Source organism: Pristiophorus japonicus, chromosome 12, assembly GCF_044704955.1.
Source record: "Pristiophorus japonicus isolate sPriJap1 chromosome 12, sPriJap1.hap1, whole genome shotgun sequence".
NCBI lineage: Eukaryota > Metazoa > Chordata > Chondrichthyes > Pristiophoridae > Pristiophorus > Pristiophorus japonicus.
Window position 1 is genome coordinate 40,997,930 of NC_091988.1, and position 15,657 is coordinate 41,013,586.

The following is a 15,657-nucleotide window of genomic DNA, read 5'->3' on the forward strand; positions in this document are numbered from 1 at the left end:
CCTCCTCTCTCTCTCTCCCCCCCCCCTCTCTCTCTCTCTCCCCCCCCCCTCCTCTCTCTCTCTCCCCCCCCTCCTCTCTCTCTCTCCCCCCCCTCCTCTCTCTCCCTCCCCCCCCTCCTCTCTCTCCCCCCCTCCTCTCTCTCTCTCTCCCCCCTCCTATCTCTCCCCCCCCTCCTCTCTCTCTCTCTCTTCCCCCCCCCCCTCTCTCTCTCTCTCTTCCCCCCCCCCCCTTCCTCTCTAACCTCTGTTGAAAACAGTAGCCAGTAATACGATTTCAGTGTTCTAATCTTGCCGCCCAATCTGTTCACAATCCTTTGTATAATTTTGTCGGGCTTGGTGGTTCTTTGTAATATTTTGTTGGACTCGTTAAAGTTGATATGTGTTGGGTGGGTTGATGTTTGAAACTGTTTCCTGATGGAAAATTAGTTTGGTAATTGCAATGTCCTTTTGTGCTTAGTCTTTCGCATACTGGCTGGATTGGGCCTCTTTCTGATGTATATGCTGAAATGGTTTGTCCAGACCCATGTTGTTGGGGAGCCACCTCTGGGTGATACTGTGATGGTAATGTCTCTTGTGGAGGAAGATTTTCAAATGCTCATTCTTCCAGACAGGTTAAATGTCTCGTGGAGGAAGATTTTCAAATCCTCACACCCAGACAGTTCCAATAATCAAATGGGCTTCTTTTGTTCTCTAGGTCCGCCCACAGGCTTGAATTTGTCTTGTAGAAGTTCATAATTCTATTAAAGTTCGTAGTTTCTTCCATAGCACTTTTAGAGTTCTAAACTTTTCGGTAGATAGTCCCAAATTAAATTTATTTTCAAATGAGCCCAAACATAGTGGGGGTTCTGGTGAATTTTGCTCTCTGCAGGGGTAATGTATTGACGTGGATAGAGAACTGGTTGGCAGACAGGAACCAAAGAGTAGGAATAAACGGGTCCTTTTCAGAATGGTAGGCAGTAACTAGTGGGGTACTGCCAAAGTTCAGTGCTGGGCCCCCAGCTATTTACAATATACATTAATGATTTAAACAAAGGAATTGAATGTAATATCTCCAAGTTTGCAGATGATACTAAGCTGGGTGGCAGTGTGAGCTGTGAGGAGGGTGCTAAGAGGCTTACAGGGTGGCTTGGATAGGTTAGGTGAGTGGGCAAGTACATGGCAGATGCAGTACAATGTAGATAAATGTGAGGTTATCTACTTTGGTGGCAAAAACAGGAAAGCAGAATATTATCTGAATGGTGACTGATTAGGAAAAGGGAAGGTGCAACGAGACCTAGGTGTCATGGCACATCAGTCATTGAAGGTTGGCATGCAGGTACAGCAGGTGGCGAAGAAGGCAAATGGCATGTTGGCCTTCATAGCAAGAGGAATTGAGTATAAGAGCAGGGGGGTCTTACTGCAGTTGTACAGGGCCTTGGTGAGACCACACCTTGAATATTGTGTACAGTTTTGGTCTCCTAATCTGAGGAAGGATGTTCTTGCTGTTGAGGGAGTGCAGCGAAGGTTCATCTGACTGATTCCCGGGATGGCAGGACTGACATATTAAGAAAGACTGGATCGACTAGGCTTATATTCACTGGAATTTAGAAGAATGAGAAGGGATCTCATAGAAACATTAAATTCTGACGGGATTGGACAGGTTAGATGCAGGAAGAATGTTCCCGACGTTGGGGAAGTCCAGAGCCAGGGTTCACAGTCTAAGGATAAGGGTTAAGCTATTTAGGACCGAGATGAGGAGAAACTTCTTCACTCAGAGAATTGTGAACCTGTGGAATTCTCCACCACAGAAAGTTGTTGATGCCAGTTCATTAGATATATTCAAAAGGGAGTTAGATGTGGCCCTTACGCTTAAAGGGATCAAGGGGTATGGAGCGAAAGCAGGAATGGGATACTGAAGTTGCATTATCATATTGAATGCAGGTGCAGACTCGAAGGGCCGAATGGCCTACTCCTGCAACTATTTTCTATGTTTAAGTATGTAGAAATGACCAAAAAAGAAAGTGGGACTAGGAGGCTTGGCTTCTAACTAATGGGCTCAACTTTGGCCAGGAGTTGCTCTTTTTTTTTGGAGTAACTTGGTTTTTCTGGCATAACTTAAAAATCCCCATTTTCCCCAATCAATTTGCACCAGTGTAACTGAGTTAATTACGATTTTTAAAGTTTTTTTTTCTCAAAAGGGGACGTTGCCAGCCACCTACGCTAGTTCTGCCCATTTCGGCAACTTTGGCCAGCTAATAGTTACTCCAAATCTGCTTAGGCCAGCGTATGTGGCCACTTCAGAAAACCCTTGCAGAGAGTTAAAGAAATTGCTGCAGGTAGGTACATCTGAGGCCATTTGGCCTGGGATTGGGCGATAGCAGAGAGGACCTGCCTGCACCTAAACCACCAAGCCTTACAAACCACCAAACCTTGCAAACAAAAAAATAAGAATTCAATAAGAAATAAAAAATTGAAGTCTTACCTTCACCTTCAAACTCGGCCCGGGAAGGCAGTGGGCCAGCCGGTGCGGGAGGCCACTCGGCCAGAGCTAGGAGCGGGCGGGCAGGAGAATTGATAGTGCTCCTGCCTGTCAATGATTTTTATCAGTTCTCCTACCCGCCCCTAGCCCTGGCCAAGTGGCCTCCCGGTGCAATCGATCTCTTAGAAATTGCACCGGGAGGCCACTCAGCCTGGGCTAGGAGCGGGAGCGATTCAACTGGCCGGCATCGGGGCCCACAGAGCGGCTGCAGCAAGCAAATCACCGGAGAGGCTGCAGCAAGCAAACGGAGAGGCTAGAGGCGAGGAGCTACTGCGCATGTGCAGACGTCCCGACACAGTTTTCAGCGCAGAACGCTGTTCCGACCCCAGACTTGATCGGCCATGTTGCGCGACTACAGGGAAGAGGCCGGACAGTGGCCAAAGTGTCAAGAAAAATTTTCAGCGCACTTTGGAATGGAGAAAAGCGGCTCAACTCCAGTAAGTGTGCCAAAATACGGGCTGGGTCACAATTGAGGCCAATAATTCATGTGTACTGATTCTTGCATTACAACAGTGACTACACTTCAAAAGTACTTCATTAGCTGTAAAGCACTTTGGGACGCCCTGAGATCATGAAAGGCAAGACTTTTTAACTGGAGTGAAGCAAAAAAGGCTAACGACTATTTGGTGCACTTGCATGATCATTTTAATAATTAAAATGGAGAGTAGGGGTTAAAGGTGGACTAGCAAAAGGTGGGAAGTGATGTTCCACAAGAATCGGTGCTGGGACCACTGTTGTTCACCATTTGCGTAAACGATTTGGATTCTGGCATTGGAAGTATAATTTTGAAATTGCGGACGACACCAAATTGGGGATATAGTTAATATGGAAGACTAACAGGAAATACAGGAAGCCATTAATAAACTTGCAGAATGGACGTGTAATTGGGAAATTAACTTCAATATAGATAACATTGGAGAAATATATAAGATTCTGAGGGGGATTTACAGGGTAGATGCTAAGAGATTGTTTCTCCTGGCTGGAGAGTCTGGAACTAGGGTGGATAGTTGCAGGATATGGGGTCGGCCATTTAAGATTGAGAGCAGGAGGAATTTCTTCACTAAGGGTAGTGAATCTTTGGAATTCACTACTTGAAAGAGGCTGTGGATGCTGAATTGAGTATATTCAAGGTTGAGATAGATAGATACATTTTTTGGACTCTAGGGGAATCAAGGTATATAGGGATCGGGCATGAAAGTGGAGTTGTGATCGAAGACCAGGTATGATCTTATTGAATGGCGGAGCAGGCTCACTCCTCCTAATTCTTGTGTGTGAGGTGGTACATTTTGGTGGGAAGAATACGGAGGCCACACTCCTTGGAAAATAAATGTCTAAATGGAGTAGAGGAACAGAGGGATACGGGTGTACAGATGCACAAATTTCTGATGAAACACAATGGGCCGAAAATTGCGGCCTCGTGGGTGCATACGATGTGCGCGCACACCTGAAGAGGCCTCGCAAATACCGGTTCTTGGCGGTGATGCACATGCGCCGAGAACCGGCTTTTGCGATCTGTCAATTTCTTTTGACTGATTGCACGCATCCCCGCAGGAAGGACATCCGCGGGGCAGAGATTGGGCTATTTGTCCAACTCTTGCCCAGCGAATGTCCTTACCTCTTGCGCCTGGTGAAAAAGGAGACATTTAGCCTACTTTTACCAGCGTAAGAGTTTTAAAACATAGAAAAATGTAATGTAATCAGAAATTTTTATATTTTAGAAACCCTGTCCATTAAAGTGAGTTTATTTTTAACCCTATTAAAACATACATAATTTCAAAACTTTTTTTCTGAAACATTTAATTACATTCAATTTCAATTAATTTTAAATATGTGAGGTTTTATTTTTGCTTAGTGTGTTGTGTTTCTTGGGGGTGTTCTCATTGATAGTAATGGGAGCTTGTACAAATGGAGTTACCATTATCAATGAGAATACTAGATGTTCATTGGTGGTCCAGACCCATGTAATCTTAGGATACCAATACATACATGGAAGACATGTTCACATATGCTGGACTGCGAAACTAGGCCTCTGACTGGAATCCTATGTTCCTCCGGGACCACCAGGTAATTTTGTTAAAAAATTTCCGGTCTGAGATGTTCGCCTGAAGGAAGTCTCCGACCACAATTTCCCCCCCCCCCCCCCCATTATACTCATCAGATTGGTTTACAGTCGATCCTTATTATTAAAGTGACCCGAGATAGTCTTAACTAGGCTATTTCTAACACCGGCTGGGTCTCCTTTCTCCAGAAAAGAGAAAGCTGAGGGGATGACTTGACAAAGGTCTTCAAGATTATGAAAGGATTTGATAGGGTAGACGTAGAGAAAATGTTTCCACTTGTGGGGAGACCAGAACTAGGGGTCATAAATATAAGGAGACCACTAATAAATCCAGCAGGGAATTCAGGAGAAACCTCTTTACCCAGAGAGTGGTTAGAATGTGGAACTCGCTACCACAAAGAATGGTTGAGGCGACTAACATAGCTGCACTTGAGGGGAAGTTAGATAAACGCATGACAGAGAAAGGAATAGAACGATATGTTGATGGGGTTAGATGAAGAAGGGCAAGAGGAGGCTCGTGTGGAGCATAAACACCGGCGTGGATCCGTTCAGCCGAATGTTCTGTTTTGTGCTGTAAATACTATGTATACTATGTAATAATATTGGAACTTTAATATTAACTATTAATATTTCAAACAGAATGTAAGTGTCCAAACCATTGTTATTTCCTTTTTAAGGAGAAATCTTTACGGTCATTAAATAATGGCCCTGAATTTGCGGTTAAGAACTTAACCTCCTGGCTCCAAAGCTACGGCGAGTTCAAGTCCTGTACCTCTAGGTGTACGCCTATGTAAAGGCCCAGGGACACACGTTGTTCGGAAGCATCCTTGGGATCACGTGGGCCAGGTCCTCCAATGAGAAAGTAGGATCCCATTGCAATCATTTCCGAATGGAATTCCCTCATAACATGCAATAGAATTCCCAAATAACTTAACAATTTAGACAACTCCAATAAATATTAATGTTCTGATTTTCAAAGTCCCTCCATTACACCAAATACAATAAAAAAATTATTTTTAAAAAAAATTTTAAACATTTTAATCTGGGCCAATATTTGCATGAACTAATTTTAAGTGTTTATGCTTCATTTTTTATTTTAAGATTTATAATAACCCTTACACTGGTGAAATCAGGCCCTGCGCCTGCTTGTACCAGCCGTAAGAGTTTTGTGGACAAGATCTGAGCAGTAGTTGGACAAATAACCCAACTCTGCGCCAGCAAGAATGATTTTCCAATTGGTTCGTATGATCTGTCAAGATGTAACTTGACAGATCGCAAGTTCCGGGTTTTCACACATGCGCCAACCCGGAACTTAGCCCATCATTTCTTTCCCCCCACCCCTCCTTTGTTGCCGTGGGACAAAATGTCATTTCCAAAGTCTCAACAGCAAATAAAATGAGGCAATTACCAACAAACTAATGAGTAGACTGACTGTATTGTTTTCAAAATGGCAGCACATTTAATCTTCTGTGGGAGAGGAATGTATAATTATTTAGGAGTTTATGGAAAAAAATCTCAACCCATTGTTTTTTTTATTAATAATTCATTCTTGCTGTGCCTGTTAAGCATGCAGCTGTTGAAAATGTGTTTGGTTTCGGGCCCTGTCTTGCATTAATCACAAACCTTGACTTCAATCAGAAAAGTAATTCTTGCCTTCAATGCTACTTCCTAATCAGTCAGTATGCCATATACTTTTAAAAGAAGCAATCCTTGTCACGCTGACAGTTTCTCTTGCTCGGGTGTTTGTTGTGAATGCTTCTCTAACCAGAAGTTTTGGGTGTGGCGATTTCTGCGACAAACCAGCAAGAGATTTCAATCAGAGCAGATTGGTAACTTCCTCTTTCTCCCCAGTGAAAATTAATTGCTTTATCTGCTTACAGATTTTGTTCTCGACGAAGCTGAATACAGATGGTCAAAATTGTGCAATCTCATAACCTGACAGTTATGTTCTAATTTGAGAGTGCTATTATGTATTGCTGCTATGGGGTTATTTCCGATGGTAGTTTAAGAATTGTTGTATAGAAGAAAAGTTTAATTACGGTTTGTTTCGTATAGGTGGTCAACGAGACCAGAGGTTGCCAGTATTGAACCTATAAACCCAAGTGATCGACAGTGCTCGCAAAAGGCAATTGTTTTGGCACACGCATCCCAACCAGCCCGCCTCACCAGTATCATTTTTGCTGAAGAAATAGGTATGTTTTTCTGCATAGAGGCTAGTATTATGAAAGCTAAAACTTGTAGGTAAAGTTGCCATGTCCTTTTAACACTAAAAATTTATGTCACTAAATACACTTGGGCTATGCTCAGCTGTAGAAGCTGAGATGGTCTGAAAACCCATTTTTAATTTATAGCTCCAAAAAATAAGCACAGCAAATGTTGTAAAATAATTTTTTTGTAATTTCTGATTTCTTCACTTACACTTCCCTGGCTAGTAAGTGCGTGGGTAGGTGACTGGTTTTCAAGCTGCTCAGGGCTTAGACATAGAAACATAGAAAATAGGTGCAGGAGTAGGCCATTCGGCCCTTCTAGCCTGCACCGCCATTCAATGAGTTCATGGCTGAACATGCAACTTCAGTACCCCATTCCTGCTTTCTCACCATACCCCTTGATTCCCCTAGTAGTAAGGACTTCATCTAACTCCTTTTTGAATATATTTAGTGAATTGGCCTCAACAACTTTCTATGGTAGAGAATTCCACAGGTTCACCACTCTCTGGGTGAAGAAATTCCTCCTCATCTCGGTCCTAAATGGCTTCCCCCTTATCCTTAGACTGTGTCTCCTGGTTCTGGACTTCCCCAACATTGGGAACATTCTTCCTGCATCTAACCTGTCTAACCCCGTCAGAATTTTAAACGTTTCTATGAGGTCCCCTCTCATTCTTCTGAACTCCAGTGAATACAAGCCCAGTTGATCCAGTCTTTCTTGATAGGTCAGTCCCGCCATCCCGGGAATCAGTCTGGTGAACCTTCGCTGCACTCCCTCAATAGCAAGAATGTCCTTCCTCAGGTTAGGAGACCAAAACTGTACACAATACTCCAGGTGTGGCCTCACCAAGGCCCTGTACAATTGTAGCAACACCTCCCTGCCCTTGTACTCAAATCCCCTCGCTATGAAGGCCAACATGCCATTTGCTTTCTTAACCGCCTGCTGTACCTGCATGCCAACCTTCAATGACTAATGTACCATGACACCCAGGTCTCTTTGCACCTGCCCTTTTCCTAATCTGTCACCATTCAGATAATAGTCTGTCTCTCTGTTTTTACCACCAAAGTGGATAACCTCGCATTTATCCACATTATACTTCATCTGCCATGCATTTGCCCACTCACCTAACCTATCCAAGTCGCTCTGCAGCCTCATAGAATCCTCCTTGCAGCTCACACTGCCACCCAACTTAGTGTCATCCGCAAATTTGGAGATACTACATTTAATCCCCTCGTCTAAATCATTAATGTACAGTGTAAACAGCTGGGGCCCCAGCACAGAACCTTGTGGTACCCCACTAGTCACTGCCTGCCATTCTGAAAAGTCCCCATTTACTCCTACTCTTTGCTTCCTGTCTGACAACCAGTTCTCAATCCATGTCAGCACACTACCCCCAATCCCATGTGCTTTAACTTCTGTGTAAGCAGATTGGAGCGGGTATCTTGGAGCTGTCCTAGGTAATGTGCCCTTCATCTGTGTGCTTTAGCCTCTCAAAGATTACTCTCTCTTGAAAGCACAGATGAGATTTTAAAACTTGTAGGACCTATTACTGGCATTTGCCAATGCAGCTGTAATCTGACAGTGTTTAGTTTTTAATTTATATTCTTCAGATATTTAGATTGTGAATTGCTAAAGTTGGAGTTGTACCTGTTAATAAATTTTAACTTGAATTTTTCTTCTTTCATTCTTTGCAGTCCACAAATTGTTGTTTGCCTACCTGCGAAGAACTTTGCTATGACTGCTTTAGGCTTAACTGTGCTGTATTCTCAGTTCCTTTTCTTTCTTTAGTCCTTGCATGTCCTCATTCAATACTGGGTTCTCTCTGCTGCCTCCACCAGTTGAGAAACTTGGGGGAACCTCCAATCAGGTCTTGACTTTGAAGGATTAGGAATGATGGAATCATGACAAGCACTTTAAAAGCAGCTAAATATTTGAGCTAATGGGATTTTCTATGATTTTTCCGGGTGTTGGACAAAATCTGCTAGAGAGAAATGTTAGCTGTTTCATGTAAAAGCTATCTTTATCTCTTTCAAAATAAATTTTCAGTATTTGAAAAATGCTTATTCCCAATTGGAAAATCTTGAATGGACAAAAAGATTCATTATTTTTTGGTGACTGTTACTGTTTGAATGAAGTATTGACCATAAATTATTTTTTACTTTTTTGTTCTTAATTCCTTGTGTGTGTCTTTTAATTTCCAAGTTTTTCTTCTTAAATAGCAATCGGCCGAGTGTTGCGGTGTGATGCAATAGTTGATGTCATTAGTGAGATTGAAATTGTGTCTACAACTCGTGAACTTTATTTGGAAGATTCTCCACTGAAATTGAGAATTAGAGCTTTGGATGCAGAAGGTATGTAATTAATTACTTAGCTGCTAGCACTGAGGTTTTGTTTGAATATAAATTGTAGGTTCTTTAACATTCTCAGACATATTGGTAGGAACTGAAGAGACTGAACTATTAAATGTTTCATATTGATATTCGCTGGGAGATAATAAGGTTTCAAACGGGAGGCAAATTTCTAAGACATTGTAGCTTTTCATCTTTTGTTCTGCTTCTGTGATTAGTTGAAACCAAGGGCTGAAAAATTAAAATCTGTGACCCCTCATTTTTTATATTAAAAAAAACACAACTTCTTTAGTAATGTGTTCTAGGTAAATATTTTGCTGGGTAGGAACTTAAAAAAAACTTATTTTGTATATTCATGGAGGGATTCATTTCGACTTAATTTATCTTGTATACAGTACACATTGATGTGATCTTCTCTTCCCTCCCCTACCACACATAAGTATCTAATACATAAATCTTCTTGTCTACGAAACCTTAATTGCTGTTGTCATCTTTCTGTTACACTTTATTGACCACCTTTCCCAGTATAAGTTGCTGTTTCCATATTAATGACATAATCTGCTCATGTAAACTTTTTGAGCTGTAATTCCACTCTCCTGCCAATAGCAGTGCCTGCAGCATTAAAGTTTTGCATCTCCCAGTTCCTTGCCTGTTCTAAGAACATAAGAACATGGAGCACGAGTAGGCCATATGGACCCTCGAGCCTGCTCCACCATTCAATAAGATCATGGCTGATCATTGACCTCAACTCCAATTTCCTGCCCAATCTCCATATCTCTTGATTCCCCCTACACTCCAACAGAGCAGTTCTCCTGCTCCAGCCAACTCTGATTCTCTGCTTCCCAAATTGCTTTAAGCTTTGCTATTTAAGTATATAAACAGCATGAAATCAAAGTATATTCTGTCAAAAAGATAAGTGCAGAATATAAACATGGCAATGCATAACTTTAAAATGGGGGCCAATTAATGTCTGTGCACCCTGGTGCAATTACCACCCACCTTCTAACTCTGCTTCACCTGAGGACAATGTTTGGTCTTGACTTGCTGTGTGTCATGGGAAATCCCCAAGTAGTAGAGTTTTGAAACTTCCTGTTTGTCACGATGTAGCAATAACATAATTTCCATCACATTTTTTCCACCATACCTGCATATACCTGCCTCTCTGCTAGTTTTAACCAATTTATTTTTAATGCAGAAATATATTTATCATTATACTTAACTTTTAATCTGCCAGAAATTATGTACCAAGGTACCACTTGTTTTCCTTCTGTTCCTCTGTGACTCCGCCTTCCCACCCACGACTTAAAAACTGGCATGATGTCCTGGACAGATTCTTTCATGACTCACTACCGGCAACATCCCACTGCCTGCAGCCCAAATCGTTTTCCCTGCTCTGAGCTAGCTGCCTCTCACCAATCTGCAGCCCTGGTCAGATCCCATCTGCCACTTATGATGTCCCAATCCAAATGCCAAAAGGAAAAGCAAATGTTGTAGAGCACAGAGTAATAATCAGACCAGCAGATGAGAAGAAAAACTGAGATAAGGACTAGCAGAAGCCAAGAGAGAGGGACATTAGCACAAGAGAAGGGATACTGAAATAGAACAGTAGAAGCACAAGGCAGGAGAGACAGCATTTATTGCCCATCCCTAATTGCCCTTGCGACGCTGGTGGTAGTGAGCTGTCACCTTGAACTGCTGCAGTCCGTGTAGTGAAAGTCCTCCCATAGTGCTGTTAGGGAATGAGTTCCAGGATTTTGACTCAGCGATGATGAAGGATCGTCTATATATTTCCAAGTCAGGATGGTGTGTAACTTGCAGGTGATGGTGTTCCCATGTGCTTGCTGCCCTTGTCCTGCTAGGTGGTAGAGGTTGTGGGTTTGGAAAATGCTGCTGAAAAAGCCATGGCAAGATGATGCACACTGCAGCCACAGTGTGTGAATAAATATACTTCCTATAAGTTAGTTCCTATAAAGACTGCAGGAATTTCCATTTTCTGTCATGTTGAAACTTACCAAATTTATTTTGATTGCCTTTGCTTAAGTCCTCCAGCTTTTGTCTCCAAGGTAAATGGTTTTGGGGTAATATGAGAGAACTTACATTTCCAAATAGGTGGCAATGTGGCTCAGTCTCCTAAAGCCAGCTCTTTTTCGGCTTTTTGGTAATCTTGTCCCTGGCATTGGTTACCTGCAGGGAACAGGAGCAGTCTTTCAGGCTCTAAAGCACTTTGAGTGCTTAAAGTTGTCTCAAAAAGTGCGTCCAATGGATTGAAGGAAATAAGTGAACTTAGTGAACTAAAATAGGGAATAGTTGCACCTTTTATAAAGGCAACAGACATGGCCAGTGTGATGGTGGAAGAAATGAGAAATGTCACTTAAAAACTAAGATGTGATGGTACAAATATTGTAGTGGGGTTCAGCAATGGGTATAAAGTAGTGGTCTGTGCAAAAACTAGATCTCCGTTATTAAAAAGAAATGGTCTGCTTTGGGTAATATTTTAATATTCAAGCACTAATTGCCACTGTATCACAGAGTAGTAAAGCATTGGTTTGTCTCATTGATTCTTCATATAGTGAATTTCCGAGCTTGCATTTATGTATAGTGGCGACACGAGACGAGCAAGAAGTAGGAAATAAGTCAATGGAGATGACTTAAAAGCATGGTTTAAGAGGTAAATTTTGAAGAGGGAAAGTTAATGAAGCAAAAAGGTTTAGGGAGAGTTCCAAAGTGTGTTGGTATGTTGAGTGAAGCCTTTGCTACTGGTAGAATTGGGAGGGAGGAGAATACATTTTAGACTGGAATTTGATAAGTGGAGGGTGCAAGCTTGGACATATTGCCGAAGGTGTTTGTGGGAGTACGGTAGAGCAAGCATTTGAAGATGATTTTGAAAACTGTACACTGGGGTACAGGGAGTCAATAGAGCTTGACAAGAACAGAGGCGATAGGCAAGCAGGACATCATGGATTGCAGGCTACAGGGTTCTAGATGAGTTTTCATTTGTGATGGGAGAAGAGATGTAGCATTGAGGTCATGAAGATGTGGATGAAAATTTTGGCGGTAGTGGTATATGGCAATTGTTTAAAAGTGGAAGTAACGGCTTGAAAGAAGACCAAATGTGAGGTTTGAAGCTCAGTTTGGTTGTACAGGACATTGGAGGAATGGTGGGAAATTAGAGGAGGAAACACTGGACAGTTCGTAACAGCTCGTTATAGATAAGTCATTGGAATGGCCTGGGAACACACTGACCACCTTGTCCATCTGGGCAGGGTATAGTATGAGGAGAACCTAACATTTTATTAATGTTTAAAAAGAATGGACAATTCAGGAAAAGCAGATGATGGCGAGAAGGAAAAACAAATGGTGAAGGATATGGAAAATTATTCACTTACTGGGGATGTAAAGATACTTCTCCAAAATAGATGAGATACAGTAAGACCAGAAGAAAAAGCTAATTAATTTTCTTAATTGTTGTGTTTGACAGCTTTGTAGTTTTGTACGGCTCTGTTGCCAGTGAGGATTTATTAGACATTAGCGTAGGTTGGAAGATAGGGACATAATTATATTCCTATCTTTCATTAATGCTTCATGTAATGAGGCTTCTAGTCACCAGTGGAGCCTCATTAAATTACCCCATATATATCTACATTTAAACTTCTGAAATAATAAAATATTTGCACTACTGATGATTAATTAAATGTTGCTGTTTCATACTTTCCTAATGGTCAGTTTTTCAAAGATGTGAGGCAAGTTTTTTAAAAAAAAACTAAAACTTGTTTTATAATGCAGTGTGAGCCATAGCCTGCCACAGGTGAATGTTATGAAACCCATCAAGCATCGTCAATCAAGTGGCTCCACACAATCAGAATGTGATATCAGGGTATGATCACAGATTAATGGATGATCACCTGCATGTGCCACAGAATTGAGGATAGGCAAGTTGAGCTAAGACATGAGATTGCATAGCTCTGGTCCTTCATTTGGCCCCTTGTCCTTGATTACCAGCAACAGTGATGAATTGTGTTACTGTCATTACTTTCTGCTGATGTTTGAACCACTCTCTTGCCTTTATGGCCCTTTGCAGCTTTCGGAAATAATTGTCAGAGCCTGAACAGCAGTGAAAAATCCATTGCTTTTGACATGATGTCTCATTATACTGCAAGCAATTTTCTAAGGAAATTTGCAGTTTCTAAAGTAGTTGACCCATTTAAAAAAATAGTAATTGAATAAAAGAATGGATTTAAGTAATAAAGTACATCTTAAATAGTGAAATGAGCACACTTCTTTTGCTATGCTACAAAACCTGATTTTGTTAATCTTCTGTAAGTTGAAACTTTGGATGAATGGTTCCTTATTCCCAAAGCTCTGCTTTTCCAGTGTTTGGTAGAAGATGCTGGATGCTTACATTAAAATGTTTTAATTTTTTTTGACATCTTTCTGATTTGAATTTAGTTTTTTTTAAAGATGATTGACAGCATTCAAGTTACAAGCCCCCCACTCCCCCCACCATCGATTGGACATGGGTTGACGATGATGTGAATTCAGAACTGCTATCAGTTAAACGTGGATTATAATCTGTCATTTAAACTGTTGTCCAGATTTTCTTGGGGATGTAAGCTATAGTAATGGTGCATCTACATCGTAGGGTCCCTTGGGGCAAACTAAATAAAATGATGGCTAAGTGTCTTAAACCATTAATTATACCACTCCACATTTTCCTGGGACTTCTGCGATGCTTCAACATTACCCTTGCCAAAAACAGTTAGGTAATTATCATGGCTCCACCTGGATTAAAATCAATGGCAATCCATATTCTCCTGTATTTTAGCCAGTTTTTATGCCACTGCTACTTAGACTTAAAAATAATGGTACTGATAACATGTGATTTATTGCCCCAAGATCAGTGTAGAAAACAGAGAGCCAAAATCCAATTGTATTCCATAGTGTTACTTGTGTTTACTCTGAAGTTTGTTGCTATAAGTTTGTGGTTGTGATTATATGGAGATAGTTTTCACCTGCCTCAAATCGCAAAGTGATCAAGGCAGTTTTCATTACTCATTGAATTCGCTGAGTCAATTGTTTTTCTTAATCTTTCTATCATGGGCATATGAATATTTTAGCAAGACATTAGCGTTTAATGTGAAGGTCTATTACAGATTAAAGTTTATTTAAGAAGTTACACTCCACTTCGCTAAATCCTCCCGTGGCTATGGATGGTGAATGTGCTGTCACTTCAGCTCTTCGATCGGTGTCGAGTGTCTGATTCGTCGCTTTACATGAGAAAACCAGCAACATTTGGAACAAGTTAGATGGCTAGATGGTGAGATTTAGGCGTCGGCCCCAATCTCATCACTGCAGGAAATTCTGGGCCTCCAGCTAGACAATAGATGTGGTCATCTGTGTCATGGCTGACACTTCAGATCTAAGCTCTTCTATTTATAATAGGATAAAACTCTTAAAATTAATAAAAATGAAATAAAACAGTTTGCTATTAAGTACGTTCATTTTGTTTTCTGTAAATGGGAATAGGAGATGATGTGGATGAGCCAGAATGTGCTGCTCACCCACCCTCTACCCCAGGCAATTGGTGAAACTTTGTGTGGTTAGCAAGTTGGAATGTCAATAGTTGAGTTTTGAATTTCCAACCAGAAGAGTTATTGGCAAGCTGGCTTCCATTTGGTCTGCTGTATGCACAAGTGTTCGATTGGGAGGACAAGAGTTAGTAAAGAGAAACTAACAGAGAAAGAAGAACAAACCTCAGGATGCAAGAGAGTGACTTGCAGCCAATTAAGTACTTTTGAAGTACTGTTGTAATGTAGGAAGCACAAAAGTCAATTTGCGCACAGCAAGGTACCACAAACAGCAATGAGATAATGACCAGATCACCTGTTGTTTTTAAATGAGCCAATAGCAGATTATGCACATCACACACTAAAAATGGGAGAGTCAGGAATATGTACAGTAATGCAATGGGTACTGAAGCAAGTACAGAGGAATCTCTGTATTGCGGCAACTACAGAGGAATCTCCCTATCAGCCACTGGGAAAGGCGTCGCTAGAGTCCTCCTCAAACGTTTTCTTCCCGTGGCCAAGGTGCTCCTCCTGGAGTCACAGTGTGGATTTCGTCCCCTACGGGACACAATAGACATGATTTTTGCAGCGCGACAGTTACAGGAAAAATGCAGGTAACAGTGCCAGCCCTTATACATTTCCTCCTTCGACCTTACAAAGGCCTTTGACACTGTCAACCGCGAGGGTCTATGAAGCATCCTTCGTTTTGGATGCCCCCAAAATTTTGTCACCATCCTCCGCCTGCTCCATGACGACATGCAGGCCGTGATCCTTACCAACGGATCCATCACAGACCCAATCCACGTCCGGACCGGGGTCAAACAGGGCTGCGTCATTACCCCAACCCTTTTAATCTTTCTTGCCGCCATGCGCCACCTCACAGTCAGCAAGCTCCCCACTGGAGTGGAACTAAACTACAGAACCAGTGAGAACCTGTTCAACCTGCGCCGTCTCCAGGCCAGG

The 15,657-nt window shown here is 41.7% G+C and overlaps 1 protein-coding gene across 1 annotated transcript in view; it reads left to right on the top strand.

Annotated features, from left to right (window-relative positions):
- nup210 (nucleoporin 210) overlaps positions 1-15,657 on the top strand; it is a 179,351-nt gene that overhangs the window by 15,065 nt on the left and 148,629 nt on the right. The window contains exons 2-3 of the mRNA XM_070895346.1: positions 6,633-6,769; positions 9,002-9,133. Of these exons, the coding sequence (XP_070751447.1) occupies positions 6,633-6,769; positions 9,002-9,133 (269 nt within the window). The remainder of the gene's footprint in view (positions 1-6,632; positions 6,770-9,001; positions 9,134-15,657) is intronic.